This window comes from Phasianus colchicus, chromosome 1, assembly GCF_987193195.1.
Source record: "Phasianus colchicus chromosome 1, bPhaCol1.hap1.1, whole genome shotgun sequence".
In the NCBI taxonomy this organism is placed as follows: domain Eukaryota; kingdom Metazoa; phylum Chordata; class Aves; order Galliformes; family Phasianidae; genus Phasianus; species Phasianus colchicus.
The window spans coordinates 82,761,451-82,784,024 of record NC_143436.1 but is presented as its reverse complement, the minus strand read 5'-3'; the positions used below and the strand labels follow the sequence as shown (position 1 = coordinate 82,784,024).

Here is a 22,574-nt window from a genome sequence, read left to right as displayed (position 1 = left end):
CCCGCTGCCACCACCAAGATGGCGGCGAGGCGCTGCCGCCCCGCCCCGCGGGCGCCGCCCTCCCTGGGCCGGCCGCTCCCCCGGCCGCCGCGGTGGCTGCTGCCGCCGCCGCCTGTCGCCCTGTGATGAGAGCATCAGCCCTCACTGCCACGTCTCCCGGGCAGCTGCGCAGGGCCGCGCCGGGGTGCCGAGCCCGTGCCGCCCGCCTCCTTTTCCTCCCGTTCTCGGGGGGCTGCGGCCGCCCGCCCCCGCCCCGCCGCGGGGCTCCGGGCAGCGGCGGCCGCCAGGTGGGTCCGCCCGGCGGCAGGAGGAGCGATCCGCGGGGAGCCCGCTCCGCCGCCCCGTCCCACCCGGCGGCCCGGGGCAGCGCTGCCCTCGGGGAGGGAACCCGCTGCCGGCCGATGTCCGAGCGGCGAGTGGATGTGTGAGTACCGCCCCGTCCGTGCCGTGAAGGTGCCCGGCTCCCTCCCTCAGCGGGGCTCAGGGCGGCTGTCGGTGTTCCGAGCCGTTCCTCTGAAAACGCGAGGTACCGCGTCCCCAGCTCCGCGTTTTAGCTTCGTGCCCGAGCCGTGCGTTCGGGCTCAGACAACGTGTCTGGGCGTGTTGGGGGAGCCGGGCGCTCGGAGGCCGACGGACGGGGATCCGACGCGTGGAAGCGTGCGTGGGGCCGCCGGGGGGGTGGGTTGGTTCTGCTCTTCGGCTCTGGGCCGAAGGGACGGGTCTTGCGGCCCCGCGGGGGCCCGAGTCCCGGGGTTGGCTCTGCGGTCCGCGGGGGGAACGCGGCAGCCTCCATGATGCAGCACGGGGTTAGGCCTCGCTGCAGGGGCGGCTCTCTGTGTGTGCCGGGGTCTCTTTGCTGAGTGAACGTTAGCTGGCACACAGGCAGCTTTGTTTGCAGAGTCTGGTCACTCTTGTGCGTGCTTTTCGAGGGGAATAACAGGTCCCTGGTGTCTGTAATGGCTGTAAGGGAAGGAAGAAGACATCTGTACTCTGAGCGGTGAGTTGTACGGCGTTTAGAGGTGAGGCATCCGCTCTGTAGCCAGCTCAGGTCTGCTAACTGCCTGCGGTCAGGAAAGATTGGGTGACCAGCCGTGGGCCGGCATGGGAGCAAAAGGGCTCAGCCGTTTCACAGGGTGTTGAGGGCAGAGCGGGACACCAGCCTTGTAGTCCACCCCGTACCTTTACTCACCTCCTGACACTGCTGGCCTGCTTTGTTTCTGACACTTATTTCTCCTCCCAAGAGTGCAAGCTCATCCAGCTAGGCACTTGGCTTCCTCAAGGGTGCTCTGCTGGTAAAACCCAGCCAATGCCAGAGTAGCAGCCAGGCAGTGCCAGCCCCTTTGGGAGCTGTGCTGAAGCCTCTCCATACCCTTTCTCAGACAGGAACTTCTCCAGGCGTGGACGCAGCCACTCTTTGTTTCTGTTCTCAGCTGTCTGACTGTTGTCTCATAGTGCAAAACGGCACATAGTGTGGGAACGCCATTCGGATCGTATTTGTTTGGAGGGATCGTGTGATATCTTGGCCAGTTAGCTGTTACACTGTGATGTGCACTCCTAATTTTAAGGCCACGGAGCGGTGCCTGCATGCCTCCCCCTGTGCATGGGCTCACTCCTGGCTGTCTCTTGGCAGACCTGCCAACCTGCAGGCACTCGTGCCCTGGTTTTTGGAAGGCATTTATTAACACTCCTGTTTAATAAAGGCTTCCGTACTATCTCAGCCCGAGCCACCCAAATAATTGATGATGCTAAAAAGGCTAGCATTTTCCATTTTTTTACCTTACATTTTTTACTTTGCATGTCAGTCTTTCTGACTGCACGATGGATGGTTCAGCTTCCTTCTTTTGTAGGGAATGTTTCAATTCTGCTTGTAAGAAAACAAATAATTTTCAGAACTTGTTGAGAAGTACAGTTTAGCACCTTTCTGAATAAAAGAATACTTTCTACAGGGGCAGTAATGGCATCCTGTGGTAGCCAAGGAAATAAAGCTATTTTCATCATGGTGACCTGTCTATATTAGCAATATTGTGCGTCACTAATATGGTTATACTTGTATGTATTATTCAGTACCAGACAGGCCTAATCACTTTTTTTTTGTCTGTGCTTGCTTCAGCCACTGCGTTTTGGTTTGAAATTTACAGAGCTGGAATTAAATTATATACGTAGTATTTGAGGGGAAGAAAAACATTCAGCTGTGTTTGGTATCAGGCAGTACCGAATGCAAGTCTTTCTTCAAAAATGTCTGCATTGCAAATTCTGGATGTCATAAAAGTAACGTTTTTCTTTCGTAGGCATCAAGTCTGGATGTTTGAAAATACAGCAAGAGCATATGTATTAGAAATGGTTGTTAAGGTGCCTTCCAGTTTCTGTGAGCGTTCAGTTCAGAAGCCAGTCAGGCAGTCCATGCAGCTGTAGGGTTGGGTGTGTAAGGCAGAGCAGCTGGACAATGCTGATTCTCAGAGCTTTCCCTGTGCCTCGTGTAATGAAATCATGGAGAAAGGTTTTCTGGATTTTTTTTTTCTTTTTTGTTAGTTTGTTTTTTTTTTTCTCATCCTGGCAGTTACATGACAAGTATGTGGATCAGTTTTGTTTTAGTGTATGAATACAAAAGTCGGAGTTGAAGGGGCTGCATTCGTACTCTGGATCTAAACAAGAGGTGTTTTGTCAATGCAAAGAGGTGCTTGACCTTCCATCTCTGTTTGGAAAGTTAGTTGAATTTGTTTACTAACAGAATCTAGGTTTAGCAATACTACTGATTTTTCAACCATTGTTATGTTTGTTCATTACAAGATTGTGGATCCTGACATGTAGATGGAGGCAGAGAAATACAGAGGAGGGTTGAATTTGGTTTGCAGAATCTACTGAAATGCTTGGGGTCTTTGTGCTTTGTCTTCAACTGTTGTATTTAACTCTGCACTATGGTATTGTGCTACTTAATACACATTTTTCTTCTAAGACCAGATTCAAGGCCAGGCTGGATGTGGCTCTGAGCAGTCTAGTGGTTGGTGACCCTGCACATAGCAGGGGGGTTGAAACTAGATGATCATTGTGATCCTTTTCAACCCAGGTCATTCTGTGATTCAGCTCTGTGCTGCTGCTTCTTGCGTTGCCATTCAGCTGGAGACTTGGTATAGTTCAGCATCAGTGCTGCTCTGCTGGCTTAAGCACAAGAAACTGTAAGTAAGATACGACTTCATGGCCATCAGCCTTCCTCTTCTTGCAGTAATCCTTTTTCTCTGCTGCCACCGTGCCCCGCTCCATGCTTGCAGAGTTTGGCCTACCACAACGAGAGATGATATCACAAAGTTAGCACTCCCCTCTTCTTTGTTCATCTAACCACAGCAGGTCTCTTGTGATGGAAACTTCAGTTCTTTTTTTTTTTTTATCTGTACCACAATTAGATGAGCGGCAGAGCTTTTAGCAGGTGATGGTTTTAAAATTAGAGGTAAACCTTGTGTGACTTGGCTGAATCATTCGTGAGCTGTCACAAACTCTCCTGGAAGATTTCCTGCCATTCTTCGTGAGGTATATTCACTTGAGAGTCATTTCCAACCTTTTTTTGACTTGGACGGAACATGTTGCAAGCGGAAAACAAGACTTCTAGTGGGAAGTGAGTATTGTGCAACCGAGTTAGAAAAGCTGGGCTGGTGACTATGGTGCAGCAACATCCAGATGTGCTGGCTGGTCTGAAGTGTTCGGTTTGAAGCAGCATCATCAGTAGACTTCTGTGGCCCAAAGTGCAGAGCATTCATGCAAATTCAGACCGCTAAACTGGTCTTGGTGTAATTAATCATACCAGGGATTATTATGTCCTACTGCATTTCCTGCTCTGCATGTGCTTGTATGAGGTTCTGAGTGCTGCCTACCGGAGTAATAGAAATGGAATTGAGATTCTTACTGTTTGGTGGAGAAATTGCATGACCAGGCCAAGTGAAATGGATGAAATATTGCCTCTGCTCGTTATTTAAGATGGAAATAGAGGGTGTTCTCATGTGTTTTGTGTTTTAATGCAGATTAAACACTCCTAATATACTAATTATGACTTATTTAGAATTCCACTTTTCCACGGTGTCAGGGATGTGCAAGCTGTCATTGCACTGATACTTTCTGATTGGAATTCCAGTCTGGGGACTTGAAGAAAGGCTCAAGAGATGCAGGAAGGCCCTCCATGGAATCTGTTGGATCTGTTTTGATCAGGTGTGGGGATGCACACCTGTGTGTACATAGTACCAGTCAAAGTTACATTCGATGCTCTTAGGACAAAAATGTGAAATGACTTTGCAAAGTGCTTCTTGTACTCCACGTCTTCAAACTCACTGCTGCAGATAGCAGATGCCTGCCTTATTTTTAGCTGTGTGAGGACAAAATAGAAAAATCCTAGTGACTCCCCATGGTTTGTCATCGTGGCTGGTCTCCATTAAATTAAACATAGAGGTTGGCAGAGAAGCAAAACCAGCAGGAAAGCTGCTTCTGTTTGTTTTTAAAAAAAGCTCGTCTAAAGCTCTAGAATAATACTATAAAAATATTCACTACTACATACAGAGAACCCCCAGGAGAAGAAATACTTTGTCCAACTGTTTATCCCTTTTGAGATAAGGAAGTTGAGGCCTGAATCAGTAAAACCACTTCCCTGCAAGTTGGTGGAAGAGGAGAGACTGAAAAGCAATGGGTTGCTGGCTTGCAGTCACGTACTTGTGCTGTTGGTCCACATGTACATGTTGAGGAAGGGAGAAGAAAGTGCATACTTCTTGGTGACTTGGTTGGCTGAGAATTAAAAGGTAGGTTCTTGAAGCAGAGGATTCCTTTTTTGTACGTTAGCCAGTCTCAAAGCTGGCCGTATGTGAACCTAGCTCCGCATCAGTGACACGCTAGAAGTGCCTAGATACCTGGTGAGTCCTCTGACTTCCTGGCAGTTGATTTATCTTATGGCAAAGAGTGAAGAAAAATGATTTCTAAAGTGAACTTTTGTTTTCTGTCTTCAATAGTCATGTGGAATTGGAGCTTAAAACTTGTGGAGTTACGTATCCAAAGCCTATTTTGGATCTGAAGCTCAAACTCTCGTGGGCTTTCATATGACAGTACAAGTTGTCTTTAAGAAACATATGTCTAGCTTAATAAATCTTGCCAGCTCTTCAGTGTGAATCTCTTGCACTGAACAAGATGGGAGTTCCTCTCCTTTTTCCCATGCGATTTGGAAGCATGGGAGATGAAGGACCAAAATAACAATGATCCAACTAGTCAGGACTGTGTTTCCTGCTGATGCTGGAAAATATCAACTTTGCCATTCTGTCCTGTTTTCATACAAGAACAAGCAGATGCTTTCTTTATTCCAAAAACCAGTATTTGGCAGTGATTATTGCTGTATACAATGGAGGAGGCCAAAGAAAATGTTAACATCTTGTGAACTGTGTGATACCGTTGTCTTGCTGAGAAGTGTCTTATTGGCCACTTGTAGCAGATTGGCCCTCGAGGACCATATGTTGGTGGTTTGGGTTTATTTTTCATTATTTTTTTGCTGTTGTTTTGAACATTGTTTCACTTGTCTTCATTCATAAGATCATTACAGTTCTTCATTAAAGTCTTACTAAGCTGTTTGCTGTGACATCCTGCAGCACCTAATTGCACAGTGTAATTACATGGTTATGAGGGATTATTTTATTACCTCACGTATGGCAGCTTTGTTCTTGCACTCCTGTTGCCAGTAGTTCACTGACAGTGAACAGCATCTGCATCTTCTTGCTTTCAGCTCACAAGGACTTGAGTACATCTGTATTCTGTATCATAAAATTATAAAATGGCCTGGGTTGAAAAGGACCTCAATGATCATTTAGTTTCAACCCCCCTGCTATGTGCAGGGTCACCAACCACCAGACCAGGCTGCCCATAGCACTTGTAACTCTCTGAGCTTTCTGCAAAGCATAAAGCAATCCCTTGCAGTTGCTACAAACAGCAAAGCTGAGGCAAAAGAGCTGCCTGAAGAGTGCCCTGTAGAAGAGGACAAGGGAATTACATAAGGAGGAGGTGTCTGTGGTCCCAGCAGCCTGCTTCTGCTACCACCATGGTGTGCAGCAGCACCTGACAGAGGGTCTCTGTCTCCTGTATACTCCTAAAGTAAGGAATTTGAGGGGGTTTCTGAGGATTGTAGGGTTTGGTTTGGAAATCTTCCATTTTTAAAAGTTACTTTTTCATTCTCTGAGATAATTTTATCTGTTTGCCATCCTTGAGGAGCACATCTGCAAAATGAACTAAACAACACTGACTGCACCCACTCCAACCTGGATAGGCTTTTCCTGGAGAACTTTTCATTCCTTTTGTCAGTGGGTGTGTGAAGAGCTGTGACAGTTACAAATGGCAAGTGCTGCCTTCACCTTGTCTTTCTGTCAGCCTGCCTCAGTGAGGATGCCTGAAATCAGTCCTATAGTATGAATGCAGTTTGTGGAAACTTGCTTTTTTTTTTTTTCTTCTCCTTTTTACTTGTTTGATTGTTTTTGACAGATGTGTAGAGGACTGAGGTGATGGATTTCTTCATCCTCTCATCCTCTTCAGCTGAAGCTTGGCAGTATCAGAAAAGCCCACAGTAACTTGCTCATGCTGGTTGGTTTTATTGCAAGCCAGGTGGTTCCTGGCTCTTGGTCACCAAGCAGAAATGAACCTAGCAGTGCTTCACCTGATGGCGATGATTCGCATGATCGCAGAATGGCCCAGGTTAGAAGGGACCTCAAGGATCATCAAACTCCAACCCCCCTGCCACAGGCATGGCACCAAACTCCCCATTTAATACTAGACCAGGCTGCCCAGGGCCCCATCCAACCTGGCCTTGAACACCTCTTGGGACAGGGCATCCACGGCCTCTCTGGGCAGCCTGTTCCAGCACCTCACCACTCTCTCTGTAAAGAACTTCCCCCTGACATCCAACCTAGATCTTCCCTCCTTCAACTTGAAACCATTTCCCCTTGTCCTGCTCTGGGCCAGCTTGCAGCATCCAGAGCCCAGCCCTTGCTTCTGCTCTAGGGGGCTTTCTGCTTCTGCCTGCACTGAGCCTCCTCCTTAACCTGCTTCTCCTGCGAACTGGCTGCAGTGTGAGGCTTTGGAAAATGTGCTGACTTGGGAGACCTTGTCCCTAACCGGTTTGGCCTCTCTGCTCAGGGCCAGCTGGCAGGTGTGTGCCTTCCCGACCAGCCCCAGTTGAAAGGTTGTGTTTGCTCAGCGCTGGGGGACCTCTGCGCGAGCCAAATATTTGGCTTTCCACCTGATAACCTATCGGTTATTTCCTCCTGAAAACATCGCAGCGACCGAATGCTCTTTCATGCCTGAACCCGGTTGGTGTTTCCGCAGAAGTTTCGTAGCATCCTGGCTTTCGGCGTGACAGATGTGATGCTGCCAGCAAGGCGGCCTCGTGATCGAGGCGCAGGCATCACCGTTCTAGGCTCTGCTCATGATGGATGTGTGTATTATTTGCATTGTGTTGGGTGAATTGGTTGCCAGCTTTGTGTCTGAAGTTTTTTCCATCTGTAAAAATGTTTTTACTAAAAAGAAAAAGAAAAAAAAAAAAAAGTAGAATGCTCATGTTGAAGGGAAGTAAGAATGAGCCGCAATTACTTAGGACTCATGGCAGTTCCAAAGAAAACTTAAGTAAAATATGAATTTACTGCTAACTTGCAAAGACATTGGGGTTGTGGGACAAATGCAGGTTTGGGGTTAGGTTGATCAGCCACGGTGACTTGAAACAGGGATCTCCATGATGTGGGAGACCTTTTTCACGTGGATTGTTTCAGTTTTGGAGGCTGGCTGGAGAGACAGGGAATTAAGTAGAAAGAGCTATTTGTCTTCTAACTGAAAGTCAGGATTGTTACAGTACGTATTCAGTCCCAACAGTTAGAGGATCCTGTCCTATTTTCCTCTTCCTGTCCTGTCAGAAATGCTTTCACCACAGGCTAGCTGCCGTCTGCATCATCCTGAAGAAGCTTTTATAAATAAGCCACTGTGTGGGACACAAGGAGTTGTTGTCACCTGTGGGCACCAGCCACTGCTATCCTCCAAATTTATAGGTCTTTTGCTCAGGCTGAGCTGAGCCAAAAAGATCTTACATGGCACTTTGCCTCTGTGGCCTGGAAGCTGGAGCCTTGCAACTCATTCGAGTTGTCCTTTGGGTTCACTCCCAGGATAAGTGCCCTGAAGAACAGCAAGAGAGAAGCTGGCTTGCTGCAGGGATAGGGGGTGCGGTTACCAGACTCCTGGGTGCAGGAGCTGGTGATGTGCAGCACCAACTGCCATGGTGAGGGAGCTGCAGCAGTGTTGTTGAATAGCATCCTCGCTGTTGGTGATGTGTTGCTTCACCCCAAGGTGTCATGTGTTTATTAGGCAGGAATAAGCCTCTCTGATCAAGGTGGAGATCTGCAACGAGAGACCTGCGGTCTTTCAGGCTGCGTCACTTCAAGTGAAGGTGGCCATGTTTCTCTCTCTGCTCTTGAGAGCATCTGCCTGTAGGACTTGTGGAGCCAAGGAGCCTCTTGAGTGTTCTCATAGCTCTGACAGTTGTCAGACTTTGGTGCAGCAAGCTTCCAGAGGGGATTGGAAGCTGGGAGTTTTCTCCAATTAAAAAGCATTAACGCTATCAAAATAACTGGCTAAGCATTATAATGTTTCCAGCAAAGTGATGGGGAGCCAGGCAGTTTTTTTGTTCTGATGAGTCACTGACTCTCTTCTGAGCTGTTCCCTGTAAGTGCTGTTTAGACAGCTGCTGATGCAGGAATACCATGCTTAGGGATGGACCCTGGGAAGCAGGAAGGGCACAGGCTCACTCATCTCCCAGCTGGCGGGTATCACAGAATCACAGAATGGCCAGGGTTGGAAGGGACCTCAAGGATCACGAATCTCCAACCCCCCTGCCACATGCAGGGCCACCAACCTCCCCATTTAATACTTGACCAGGGTAGTTGGTCTGCTGAGATCTTCGTCCCTCAGGTCTTGCTCGTGGCAGTGATTCCTGCCCATCTCTGTCCTGTCTCATCGAGATAGGTGGTGGTTGATGGAGAGAAGTGAAATGTCCATGTGCTGTCTGTAGTCTTAAAAGCACGAATCAGAAACTGGAGGTGCTGGTGCCTTATGTTCCTGCCTCTTCTGTTAACCATGTTACAGATGAAGGTTTCATCTCTGTCCTGAAGAGAGCCCACAGCTCTCCATATGCATTTTCAGGACCGCTGATCTGTAGCTGATCCCCCAAATCTTCTATGTGCATTTTTGAAATGCCTGTATCTGCCTTGGAGGGCAGGGGATCTCAGGACCAGGGCAGTTTCTGATCTGGGAATGCTGGGGATGAAGGTGCTACAAAGGCATGATGTTTAAAGGGAAATCACAGGTCAACTGGGAAGAACTGTGTGGAATCAAACTAATGGACTGAAAGGTCTTTTCCAGGAATAGCTTTTATCTACCATTATTCACTTTCCACCTGAGACTGTATGAAATGAGTGCTGATGGGCAACTGCATGGAGTGGGGGCTCTAAACGAGACAGGAGCCTGGAAGGACTGCTGGCTTGCTGCATGGGCTCTTAATGAAAACTCCTAATGACTGTGGTGCACGCAAGAATCTTACCTGGTGGAGTAAAGGTCATGGGCACTTCTCTTTCTTCTCTTTTTTTAGCTTATTTTTCACAGTAGAATCATCTCTTAATAACTGAAGACTATAAAAGAGGGCAGTGGATTGGTTCAAAGCCAAAAATGCAGGTGTGGAGTCCAACTGATTTCAACACTTAGCTTAACTTGTTCTGAGGAACTAGTTTGGTCTGACTAGTTCTACAAACAGAAACTAAAAAGAAAGGTCTATGGGGCAGATTTTGCTCTAACGGACCCCTTCCTAAGTTGACTGAGCTCTGGTGAAGTCAAGCTGTGGTAAGTGTGGCTTGAGTAACTGCTCTCATACATTAGCCCAGTCTGAATGTTAATGAATCACCGTGAAAGGGATTATTCAGGTGAGTTTAGAATGCAGTGCACTGACATCAGGAGGCTCCCTTCTGCAGGCATTCGTTTTTACTGGTGGGAACCAGCATTTTCCTAGTTTGCAAAGCCAGAGGGTGGGAATGCGATCATGCAGTGTCCAAGTGTCTCTTGGTAAGCACATGAAGCATCCTCATGGGAGTGTATGAAAGACAGCTGGTAAATTATGTGCACAAACTATTGAACGTGGTATAAAATACCCTTCACTGACTCTTAGCAACTCAGATTAGAACATCAGCTTATGCGCATTGCATCCGTTGTCATCAATAGCATGCAGGTTGGGTTAAATCGATTGTTTTAGCTTCCACAGTGCCTATAATAGTTTAATTTGGCTTAAAGTGGTTTTGAAAGTTACTCCTTATAGGATTGTGAGGTTTAGGGGTTTTTTTTCATCTGTTATTTAATGACTGAAATACGGATATTGCCAAATAGAACTCTAGAACATTCCTAGAGAAGGTTGTGAGCTTTCAAATATTGTCTAGAAAGGGAAAGAAGAACTCTGTTCTCTGTTGTATTGTCACAGGAATTAGTATAAGAATTCTGAAGTCTGCCAGAATGCAGACTTTTTCTTCCAAACTTAAAGTGTCTGATGTTTACTCTTTCCTTTTGTGCAATTTCACAACATCATTCTTTTTTCTCCACAATCTGTTTTACTTTAAGTGACCTTCATGTGGGAATGTGCAAAACGTTCGTCTGTAAAAACACCTTATTTTTGCTGAAATTTTGAGTTGGCTGTTGGAGTAAGAGATGAAGCTTGAGAAACTTGTAAACCAAAGGGAAAAAAAAACAAAAAAAACAAAAAAAACCCACCACCCTCAAATATGTTTTTATGCTTTCTTGGAATCATTCTGTGTTCATGGTGACAGTGATGTGACTCATTCAGCAAACTTTCAGCGTTTCTGCCAGCTATGATTTCTCAAGATTTTAAAGGAGGTGATAACTGAATAAGACACAGATAATGGGTTCCACCCATGTATTTCAGAGCTAGGTTCAGAGCTCCCCAGAAAGTGGGAGTGTTTTTCTTGGATTCTGGGTTGGTTCTGGCTATGATGTTTTGCCACTAGGGCACCCGAGCGGTCTCCAGAAATGCAAATACACTTCTGTAAGATGCTCTCTCAGTGTCATGTTTCTGAGCACAGCATGCTCGTTAGAAATGGCTTCTGGGATTTGCACTCCAGTTTAACCCATCAGTCTGACAGCCACCAGAAACTTTCCTGACTGCTGAAATCCTTGTAGTCTTGGGTAGGGTCAATGAAATGAAAGCAAAATGATATGGGAAGTGATAAAGTCTGCCAGAGAATCCATCTTTGTTACTGATACAGAGTTCCTAATCTCTCTCATGGTAGTTCATTTTAAGGAACCGATTCACTTAAATGTCATTTGAAATAAATATTCATAAACTTATGTTTTTATGTATTATTTTTTAGGGCTGGGCTGTGCTGTTGCCTATCCACGCATTTGAAGTGCACCCATACGTGTGCATTTTGCTGCACTACCCTTTTTAAATGAGCCTCCTACTATCACGTCAGTCAGGCTTTCTTAGCACAAAAGGGAACTGAACCATGCAATTAACTGCTTTGGTAAACCTTCATGGACACCAATTAAAGCTGTCTGTTTTGAGCTCTAGCAGAGGGGGTCCTAATTGTATACTAGCATCAGACTCTATCAAATGATGTGCTGGTGTCTAAAAAGACCTGCAAAGCTCCAAGAGCTCTTCGCACCAGAACAGAAAGGGTTCTTTCCATATTTGCTTTTGAAATATGGTATGTGGTTGTGCTGTCTCCAGCACTAGAGGTGCTCAGTGGGAACTTCCCAGCCAAGAGGAACTGCTGCAAGTCATTGGTGATAACGTAAGCTGACCGTTTTTAAAGACACAGCATCAGTGGATTCTGTTCTTTATATGCAGGCAGACACTGACCCCATACCGTTGAAATCACACAATCTTTTAGGGTGGTGATGGGTGTCCCCACTTTAACACTCTGTGTTAGAGTGGCTTCCTTTTGCACGAATTCATTTATTTGGGGGTGTGAAATAGTAGCTGTAGTTTGTTACCTAAGTGATGTTTCTGCCTCCTTTGCAGACCTGGGAAGGCTTCAGGATTGTCTGGGTCTCTGGGCACAGCCTGCTGGAGGCACTGGAAGTGGACTGGTTCCTGGTCATGCCCGGTGGAAGGAGGGGACCCAGCCGGCAGCAGCTAAGCCGTTCAGCTTTGCCTTCTCTCCAGACTCTGGTTGGTGGGAGCTGTGGGAACGGTACTGGTTTGAGAAACAGGTGAGGACAAAGGTAGGATTATTGAGACATTTGTGGCTAGGATAACATTAAAACCTTCGACTCCTATCTACTCTGAACTCTGCTCGGTGGTTCTGACAAGGAACTGGGAGATGAACTCATCTATGTGGCATTAGTTGAGAGTAGGCCCTGCAATGCCCACTCGAGAAGAAACATGCCCTGCATTAGAAGCCTCTTCCAGTTTCTCTTTCCATCTCTGCTGTGGCACATTCTCTCTGCACACTAAAATCTGCCCCATGGGGAGGCTTGTAGAAGTGGGGTTGCAATCATGCTGTATTCACTTTGTCTTTCCCTGCAGCAGTTTGCAGAGGAGTGAATCCCAGCAGATTATGAATCCTTGCCTTTATTACTAGGCTCTTGCAATGCTGTGGGAAATTACTGTGACACATCAGAGCACGGCTGTGAAACCCCCTCCTACCTGACAGAAAGAAAAGGCAGGAGGATGTCTATTGTTTTAACACTGCTGGATCCACACAAAACCAATTCTCTCAGTTTGCAAAGCTCATCTCCGTTTTCTGGGGAAGCTGGAGGTGGAAAAAGGAACTCACAATAATAGTTAGGGTTCCACATCTAGCATAAAGACTACAAGGACACATACCAAAGTGAACAGACTAGATAAGCTGTTTGCTGCATGTTGAGGCCTTGGTCTTCTCTGTATAGGTTCATCTTGACAGAGTAAAGAGATCTAAACATTTTTGTTGTGGCTTTAAGGACTTCTCTGGCCTTGATAGGTGGACGGATGGCTCAGTCTTAGATTTTAGAGGAACAAGTGACTGTGAAGACCTTGGTGTCAGCGTCTTAGGGCCTTAGGGGAGCATTGCTTATCTTGGTTTTGGTTAGACACAGCATAATGTGCATCTGAACATTTCTCTGCCAGTTTTGTATACAAGAGCTTTTAGTTGTCGTAGCCTCATCCAAAAGATAGGAAAGAAGGAAGCGTGAGCACATTTGAGAGGTCAGCCTTGACAAATGGCTTCATTCCATTTTTAGTTAACTTTCTTTAAGAGAGGAGCTGTTAGCAGAAAGGCAGTGGACACTTGGTAATGCTGGAGAATACCCAGTATTATATCTCCATCTACAAGAAAGGCCAAAAGAAGGATCCAGGGAACTACAGGGCTTTCAGCCTGACTTAGTAAAGTCAGGTGGAAAACTTGGAAAAGTTATGAAGCAAATCATCTTGAGTGAGATCATGTGGCATGTGCATGGTGTCAGGGGATCAGGCCCAGCCAGCATGGATTCATGAAAGGCAGGTCATGCTTGATCAACCTCATCTCTTTCTACAACTGGGTGACCAGCCTGGTAGACAAGGGAAGGGCTGTTGATGCAGTCTACCTAGACTTCAACAAAGCTTTTGACACAGTCTCTCATAGTATTCTTCTGGGGAAATTGGCTGCCCATGGCCTGGACAGGTATACCCTTCTTTGGGTAAGGAACTGACTAGAGGGCTGTGCCCAGCGGGTAGTAGTTAATGGAGTTAAGTCCAGCTGGTGACCTGTTACAAGTGGTGTCCCCCAGGATGGTACTGGGGCCCATCTTGTTTTAATGTCTTTAATGATGACCTAGATGAGGGGATTGAGTGTACCCTCAGTAAGTTTGCAGATGACAGCAAGCTGGGAGGTAGTGTCAATCTGCCTGAGGGTAGGGAGGCCCTTCAGAGGGATCTGGATAGGCTGGATCGCTGGGCTGAGGTGCATGGGATGAGGTTCAGCAAGGCCAAGTGCTGGGTCCTGCACTTCGGCCACACCAACCCCATGCAGCGCTATGGGCTTGGGGCTGAGTGGCTGGATGGCTGTGAAGAGGAAAGGGACCTGGGGGTGTTGGTTGATGCTTGGCTGAACATGAGCTGACAGTGTGCCCAGGTAGCCAAGAGGGCCAGTGCCATCCTGGCCTGCATTAGAAATAGCGTGGCCAGTAGGAGCAGGGAGGTAATCATCCCCCTGTACTCAGCACTGGTGATGCTGCACCTTGAGTATTGTGTCCAGTTTTGGGCCCCTCACTACAAGAAAGACATTGAGGCCCTGGAACGAGTTCAGAGAAGGGCAGCGAAACTGGTGAGGGGTCTGGAGCACAAGTCTTAAGAGGAATGGCTGAGGGAGCTGGGATTGTTTAGTGTGGAGAAGAGGAGGCTCAGAGGAGACCTTATTGCACTCTACAACTTCCTGAAGGGAGGTTGTGGTGAAGAGGGGTTTGGCCTTTTCTCCCAGGCAGTGAGCAGGACCCGGGGAAATGGCTGCAAGTTGTACCAGAGGAGGTTTAGATTAGACTTAAGGTAGAACTTTTTCTCTCAGAGTGGTCAGGCACTGGAATGGCTGCCCAGGGAGGTGGTGGAGTCGCCGTCCCTGGCGGTGTTCAAGAGGCATCTGGATGAGGAGCTACGAGATGCTTTAGTGCTTGTGGTAGCAATGGTGATGGGAGGATGGTTGGACTGAATGATCTTGCAGGTCGTTTCCAACCTTGTGATTCTATGATTCTATGGAAGGAGGCTGTGTGCTTCTGTCCTGAGCTGAAGTAATGTAATGTAACTAAAGTAATAATGTCTTACTGGTGAGCAGGAGTGAGCTTTAAGAGCTCAGTGTGGCACAGAGTTCTTCATGACTTTTGCTTGAGGTTTCTTCCTCGTAGTATACTTTCAGTCTTCCCTTTGCAATTTGTCTGAAATACAGCTGAGCACATCACAGCACTGCTGGTAGACCAGTCCATCCGTAGTCTGCAGAAAATGCTGGCTAAGAGTTTTGTCCATGTTAAGAGGAAGATGAAGCTCACCACCAGTCTTGTACCAGTAATATGAATGCAAGACTGATGCCATCTCTACTCAAGCAATGCCTAGTCCCAAATTCAGAACCCTGAGCATTTCCTGTCCTGGGAAACAGTGGAGATAATGTGTAATGTTTACCAAGTGAGTGGTATCTTTCTGCTTCAGGAATGGTAGTGCCATCAGCCTCTCCGCGCCTCCCATCACAGCGCTGATTACTCCAGAGCCTGTACGTCACTGCCGGATCCCTGACCTGCCGTTAGACGGGAGCCTTCTCTTCGAATTCCTCTTCTTCATCTACCTACTGGTAGCCCTCTTCATTCAGTACATCAACATCTACAAGACTGTCTGGTGGTACCCGTACAATCACCCTGCTTCCTGTACCTCACTGGTGAGTTCCCCAGCAAATACCATTGCTTGCGCTTTGACATTACACAGCTTCTTGTCATGCTGCTTCTGGTCAGGATTCACCAAGCCTTTGACATAAGGGGGTGAAGGGGACTTCAGTTACACTCCCATCAACCATGTCATCCCTCATTTTATGGGGTGGGAGGGAATTACATGGAAGGTGAGAGAGAGAGAGAGAGAGAGAGAGAGAGAGAGAGAGAGAGAGAGAGAGAGAGAGAGAGAGAGAGAGAGAGAGAGAGAGAGAGAGAGGTTCTTCAGTGAAGCAGGGTTTCTTCACTGGAAATTTATGCAGGCACTTGTATGGCCTCGATAGCCACTACATTTTTGAAGTGGAGTTGAGTCTTCAGGAGCCTTCTGCCTCCTGCTGTGAGTGCCTCTTCCCCATGGAAACAACAGAGCTTGAGAGTAGGGATGATGGAGGTTTTTGTTAGTATCTCACAGCAGATCGGCAGCAGGGGAGTTGAGGAGAGAGCCAGATTCTCAGTTGATGTAAACCTTCCAGTCTCCTTAGTTTCATTTTCTTTTTTTTCCTGTCTGCATGACTTATACCTGAGTCAGCAAACCCTGACTGTGTAAATCTAACTTTTGAAACGGTCCTTAATTCATGTGGTCTTCTTGCATTGAAACATGAGCTAGTTCCTTAGTTAGCTGTGCAGACAGGTGGTGCTGGTGCTCCAGTTCTCCAGCTGTTAGTTTCAAATTCACCTATGTGATGTTGGATACAGCTTTTATTGAAGAAAAAGCATTCAATTTTAATTTTCCTACCTCAAAACATTTTATGGACTTATATCTATTCCCATAAGTCAGGCATTCTCACATACACAAAATTTCCTTCTGAGACAGCCCTATTCAGAGTCAGCTAACTGTTCTAGCCAGAACACATTTGATGACTTCACTGAAAAGATTGTAAGGGTTCCAAGAGCTATAGCTAACTTGATGCAGCCAAAATCAATATTAATACACATCTGTGGCCAATGCAGATGACATTTCTTACATAACTTTGATTATCAGAGAGCACTGGTGGTCACTACAGCCTATTTCTGAGACGAAGGGCTAAAGTGAGCTGGTGTGCAGGACTCTGGGTTTGGCTGCCCTTGCTGTGGTTGGTTGGTGGCTTTTCCCAGGAGAACTTGCAGGCTGTTTTCCACAGTAGCATCCTGGTCCTAGAGCTCTCTTTGACCCTCAAAATACCTGCCTTCGGGTGGATTTTTTTTTTCCTTATGTGGGGAAGACCTTACCTCTGGAGACATTCCTGTGTTACTTGTTTTTCTCCCTTCTCCCGTGTTCCTAATAGGGAGATTAGGGGCATGCCTGTCTAAAGTACTAATGCTTTCAGCAGCCAGCTTTCTAGTCCCCACCCCAGCTGGGTGGTTTCAGAGTCCCTTCCCCTGGTCAAGAATCTTTTCTCTTTCCTCCTTCAGAATTTCCACCTTATTGACTACCACCTGGCGGCGTTCATCACAGTGATGCTGGCGCGGAGGCTGGTGTGGGCCCTCATCTCTGAGGTAATGTTCCCACTGTTTCCTCTCCTGCCTGTAGTACTGACTGCAGAGCACGACAGCCTTAGAAAGTTCAGAAAACTGAAGAGCTGGAGCGTTTCTTCCTCCACAAGAAGTCTGACTGTGAAAGTCCTAAGATTCTGGGGATGCCCTGCTATCATGGAACCTTTATCCTTGAGATCACTTGTGTCCTGCACTATTGGATAGCCCTGTTGCTTTTCAGCTAAAAGGAGATGAAATTATTCCACTGGCTTCTATATCCCTGCAGACACAATACTGTAGCTTACTATCACATGCCAGAGAAGTGGCTGAGAGAATTGCAAGTTGGGTTGCATAATGGCAAATAGGTTAGCTAAGACTGGAAGAGTGAACAGGAGATCAAAGGGAAGCATCAGAAGGAGGACATCTGAGTATACTAAAGTGAAATAGGATTAGCTGGCAGAACTGCTCTTCCTCTCCTGGTTACTCAGTAACTCTGAGGATCTAGTCATGTGAGCTTAGATCTTGAGACCCTCTCTGTGTTTGTGAGTGCAGAATCTGGCCAAGTATGTGTTTGATAAAGGTTATTTTGAAGAAAATGGCAGCTTCTCCACTGAAACAGTTAATACAACTCCAGACTAACAACTAGTTTTAAAAACAAACTCCCAACAGTTAAGAGTTATTGAATGGGTGAACAGAGAAGGTGGGATCTCAGAAGTTCTTTCATCTCTGATTTGTGCCATTGTCATTTATGTTCCCATCCTCCATAAAGCCTCCCAAAGACTGAAATATCTGCTTTGAAACCTTCTATGCAAGTTCTTGCACATCCCATTGATTATAATCATAGAATCACAGAATGGCCTGGGTTGAAAAGGACCACAATGATCATCTAGTTTCAACCCCCCTGCTATGTGCAGGGTCGCCAGCCACCAGACCAGGCTGCCCAGAGCCACATCCAGCCTGGCCTTGAATGCCTCCAGGGATGGGGCATCCACAACCTCCTTGGGCAACCTGTTCCAGTGTGTCACCACCCTCTGTGTGAAAAACTTCCTCCTAATATCTAACCTAAACCTCTCCTGTCTCAGTTTAAAACCATTCCCCCTTGTCCTGCCACTATCAAACAGTCATTCCCTCTCCTGTTTATACGCTCCCTTCCGTAAGAATCTTTGCTATCTTTGGAGACTGGAGCAAGCTGTTTTGCTGCCATTTTGAAGATGATTCCTCCTCTTTAGGCTGCAGTCTGGTATACCCAGTAGAGATGAATGGTGGAAATCCTAATGGATTGCATATGTGCACCATCTTCTCTTCCTTCAACAGAGAACAATATCATCTGCTTCTTTAGGAAAATGAATGCTGAAATGTGATCTTTGCCAATGAAATAGCAAGAGGAAATGCTTTTCAGGCTATGCTAGAATATCATCAGAGCGTTAAAGGACTTGAGTGAAAATACTTTTTACTTTGCAGCTCTGATTTTTTTTTTTTAAGGGCCCTATTTTAGTCATTCCCTAGAACTTGTGCTTATTTATGAATCTTCTGGTTTCTCCCAAACATGGCATCAAGGCATTTCTCTTTACTTCCGGAAGGAATAGGGCAACCATCCCTCATACAGTATACTTCCTGGACCCTCTCACTGCTCTTCCTCTAGAAGCACCCGTGTGTGTTTGAGCACCAGTGCAGTAGGGCTGCTGAACATATCTTCTCTCCTTGTAGGCCTCTCAGGTGGGCGCAACGTCAGTGATTCACTACATGGTGCGCCTGGTGCTACTTACCCTCTGTGGCTGGGTACTCTGCTGGACTCTAGTCAACCTCTTCCGCAGCCATTCCGTTCTCAATCTTCTCTTCTTGGGCTACCCGTGAGTAATGAATGATACCTTGTAATTTCAGGGCAGGCGGAGCGTAGCTGCCTAGGGGTTAGCCACTATGGGAATCAGAGCTGCTGGCTGTAATCTGTCCCTAAAACACAGACACAAATCTTATCTTACGAATAAAGGGGAAGTAGGAGTAGCTAAAAGATGATGCAGGGAGGAGCCCTGACTCTATGAAGCAAATTGTCTGCAGCTTGCTATTTGCATGACAGGCCTTTGCAGCTGACAGCCGAGCCACTGAGATCACTTGTTCCACGAGTGGGATTTAAGAAACTTTTAAGCACAGTTTTTTGAGTTAGGTGTTTGCTTCATGTGGTGTCCTTCTTGAAGGTGGCCCCTGCTTCATTTTGGGATGTATGTCATTTCAGCCTTTCTTTCTTCCTTCTTTCCCCACAGGTTTGGTGTTTATGTTCCTCTGTGCTGCTTCCACCAGGACAGCAGAGCACAGCCCCTGCCTGCGGACTGTGGTTACTTGGTACAGGATCAGATGGTGGAAGATGGGTCTTCAGCTGTCAGCAGCCTGGTCAAACCCAAAGATTTCCTCTCGCTCCTGTGGGAATCCTTGAGAGAACAGTTCAATAATCCTACATCTATCCCTACCCACAGCTGCCCCCTCTCCCCAGATCTCATCCGCAATGAAGTGGAGTGCCTAAAAGCAGACTTCAACCGCAGGATCAAGGAAGTTCTCTTCAACTCTCTCTTCAGTGCCTACTACGTGGCCTTCCTGCCACTGTGTTTTGTCAAGGTAGCTCTTGTTTGCTTCTCTTGTGCCCCTGTCTGCCGCCTCCTTCTGAATGTTGTGTGAATTGCTGCCGGGCCAGATTCTTGGTTAATTCCCCTTTTCTCTGTCTCCCCTTTGGCAGCCCGGATAGCGGAGCATGGCTGCATCCGGAGTGCACTAGTACTGCTCCTGGTTGGCGGATAGGTATTGCCATAAATGTGATGCACCTCTAGTCCCATCACCCCACTTACTAACTCCCCTTCTCCCACCCCCTGCTCTAGGCAGATGGATAGCGGCGTTCCTTGTAGAGAAGGGCACTTGTCGTTACCTGTCTCAGATCCAATATCATCCTGAGTTTTGAGTGCTTGGATCAGAGGCTTTGGTGTTCAGCCTGTTAGAAAGCAGAGCCAACTAGAACGTTTGGGAGCCTAAATTCAAGAACCCCTTGTCAGCGTGGGGGTTGTATCTATTGTCTTTTTCTAATTTGTATGAGCTCCAGTTGGTGTAATGAAACGGGCAGGACTCCACAATCCATGTAGCAGTCCTGGTGCAACTGGTGCTCCTGAAGCAGTTCTGTGGCAAGCAGACCCTCCTGTCATCCGCTGCTAGAGGAGGAGATGCACCAGCTGCAGCATCATGCCCCTGCCCTTTCTCCTTCAGATCAAGGAGAAGGGAGCCTTGAGTGTTTCCTAGCTGTAACCCTCTGAAATCACTGGTCCAAAAGCGCATGCCTGTAACGTGTGATGTGGGTCTGCTGGATGCACATGCAGTACGTCCCTTGTCATTCCCTCCTCTGCTGAGTGACAGTGGTGCCGAGCTCTTGTCTGGTCTCTTTGCAGAGCACGCAGTACTACGACATGCGCTGGTCTTGTGAGCACCTCATCATGGTGTGGATCAATGCCTTTGTCATGCTCACCACTCAGCTGTTGCCTCCCAAGTACTGTGACCTGCTCCACAGATCGGCTGCCCACCTTGGCAAGTGGCAGAAACTAGAACATGGCTCCTACAGCAATGCTCCACAGCATATGTGAGTGTGGGGATGGGGAGGGCTTAGCCTGCCAACAAGGGGCTGATGAGACATTCTGGTGGATGAGCACTGCTGATACTTGCTTGTCTACTGAGGAAGCTTCTACACTCCTCACAGTGTCACAGGTAGTAGATGCAACTCTGATTTTTCTGTTCCCAGGAGACAGAAGTGACTGCTCTAGAAAGCTGTCCAAAAGCTTCTCTGGTCAAGTGCTGTTTTTTTCTTGGAGACAAACACTCTTGGCCGCTAGAGCAGTCACATGGGGGCAAGGGTGGCCCCACCAGCATAGCGGGCTAGGTTCTTGCATAGGGAGCCATTTCTTCATGTTGCCCAGGCAGAGTCCTGGTGAGCTTGTGAGCTCCTTGCCTCTGCATTTTTCAAACGGGAGTGGGGATTCCCTTGTGACTCCCTTGTCACAGAAGCTTTGGTGTTTTTCTAGATGCAGTCCATTCCTGTGAACCCATGTTCAGTGAGTTGAGAACATCCTCTCTCCTGCTTCCCCTCGTGCTAATGCTCTGGCATTCTTTTCCCACAGCTGGTCAGAAAACACAATATGGCCACAAGGAGTTCTGGTGCGACGAAGCCGATGCCTGTATAAAGCAGTTGGGCCTTACAATGTAGCAGTGCCTTCCGACGTGTCCCATGCCCGCTTTTATGCAAGTATCTCTTCTCTTGTTGGGTCACAGCTGTGGAAGGGAGGAGAGGCTTAAACCTAGCAGCTGCAACAGAGCAAGTTGTCTGGAACAGTTTGATGCTGGGCAGCAGTCTGTTGGTGCTAAACAGAAGGCCTATTCTTAGCAGCAGGGTTTTCCCATCCCAGTATTATTCAAATGTCTGGTCAAGACAGAAGTAATGGCTGCCTTGTCGGTGTTTTCTCATTGTGGTGATGCAGCTCATCAGACATTACTGTGTTCATGAGAGGACTGTGGCTAACAGAACATCTAGTAAAATGAGAAGGCATGTCAGTTGGCCTGTAGGTTACTTTACTGGTCCTCCTCTCAAGGAAAATGACATTTTTACATGCCTTGTTTCTTTTATGCTGCTTTCCCTGCGTAGCAGTTAGCAGTGGCTGGAATACAAACACTTCTTCTGCCCAGCTCAGTGGCACTGGACAGAATTACACACACACTTCTCCCCACTTTACCATGGCAAAAAATGATAAATCTGCTTTTTACCTCCACAGTTCCTTTTCCACCGTCCATTACGGCTGCTCAACCTGCTGATTCTCATCGAAGGCAGCGTGGTCTGCTACCAGCTCTATTCACTGCTGCGTTCAGAGAAGTGGAATCATACCCTCTCCATGGCCCTCATCCTTTTCTGCAATTATTATGTCTTATTTAAGCTCCTCCGGGACCGGATAGTATTAGGCAGGGCATATTCCTATCCACTTAACAACTATGGACTCAAGGCACACTAGGCCTGCCAAATGTGTACCCCTTCCCCTCTCCTTCCCACAGGGCAGGGAGGGAACCTCAGAAAAAAATATTTTCGTACAGTTCTATTTTTTTTCTTGCGGCGTTTATAAATATTTAAAATATTTTATATTTTGTATACTGTTGTTTTTGTGGGGTGGGAAGGGAACCAGTGGCAATTAAATGTCGCTTTATAAACAAGGTGTTATTTTATATATATATATAAAAAAAACCAGCTCAGTGTGTATATACCGTATATCTATACCCATACATATATCTATGTGAAGCAACAGGATTGTGTGTGTGGTCACTGTGTCTGCTTTGCTCACACAATTGCCTCACTGTGGGGATAGAATTGCTGTGCAGTAGGAACTGGTCTTCTCTAAAACACGAGTGAAGAGCCAGGGGAAAATAAAATGGGGCTTTCAGCAGTATGGGCAGTTCATCTGGAAGCCTCAGCACCAGGGAAGAAGATATGCACTGGAAGTGCACTACCCCTATAGCAATTTAGGGAAGGGGAAGAAACAGTGTGCTGAGTACTTTGCTGTTGATCAGCAAAAGCTTTCAGTTCCCTTTCCAGGAGTAGCAGCATACAAGTATGTGTTCTAAGTAAACCCTTCTTTGCTTTAGCC

General features: G+C 47.0%; 1 protein-coding gene across 1 annotated transcript; it reads left to right on the top strand.

The window, feature by feature from the left end:
• The first annotated feature begins 266 nt into the window (after positions 1–266).
• Positions 267–22,143, top strand: TMEM39A (transmembrane protein 39A). Its single transcript, XM_031613146.2, has 9 exons — positions 267–424; positions 12,071–12,261; positions 15,200–15,422; positions 16,861–16,944; positions 18,628–18,770; positions 19,179–19,527; positions 20,343–20,530; positions 21,066–21,186; positions 21,714–22,143. The coding sequence occupies exons 2-9, from the start codon at positions 12,149–12,151 to the stop codon at positions 21,945–21,947; spliced, it is 1,455 nt and encodes a 484-aa protein (XP_031469006.1). The 5' UTR covers positions 267–424; positions 12,071–12,148; the 3' UTR covers positions 21,948–22,143.
• Positions 22,144–22,574: the final 431 nt, after the last annotated feature.

Excerpts from the sequence above, each read along its gene's own strand:
- TMEM39A (XM_031613146.2), top strand. The coding sequence starts at position 12,149 with ATGCCCGGTGGAAGGAGGGGACCCAGCCGGCAGCAGCTAAGCCGTTCA. Across the intron at positions 18,771-19,178 it reads CTTCTCTTCTTGGGCTACCC|GTTTGGTGTTTATGTTCCTC; the intron begins GTGAGTAATGAA and ends CTTTCCCCACAG. Across the intron at positions 20,531-21,065 it reads AGCAATGCTCCACAGCATAT|CTGGTCAGAAAACACAATAT; the intron begins GTGAGTGTGGGG and ends CTTTTCCCACAG.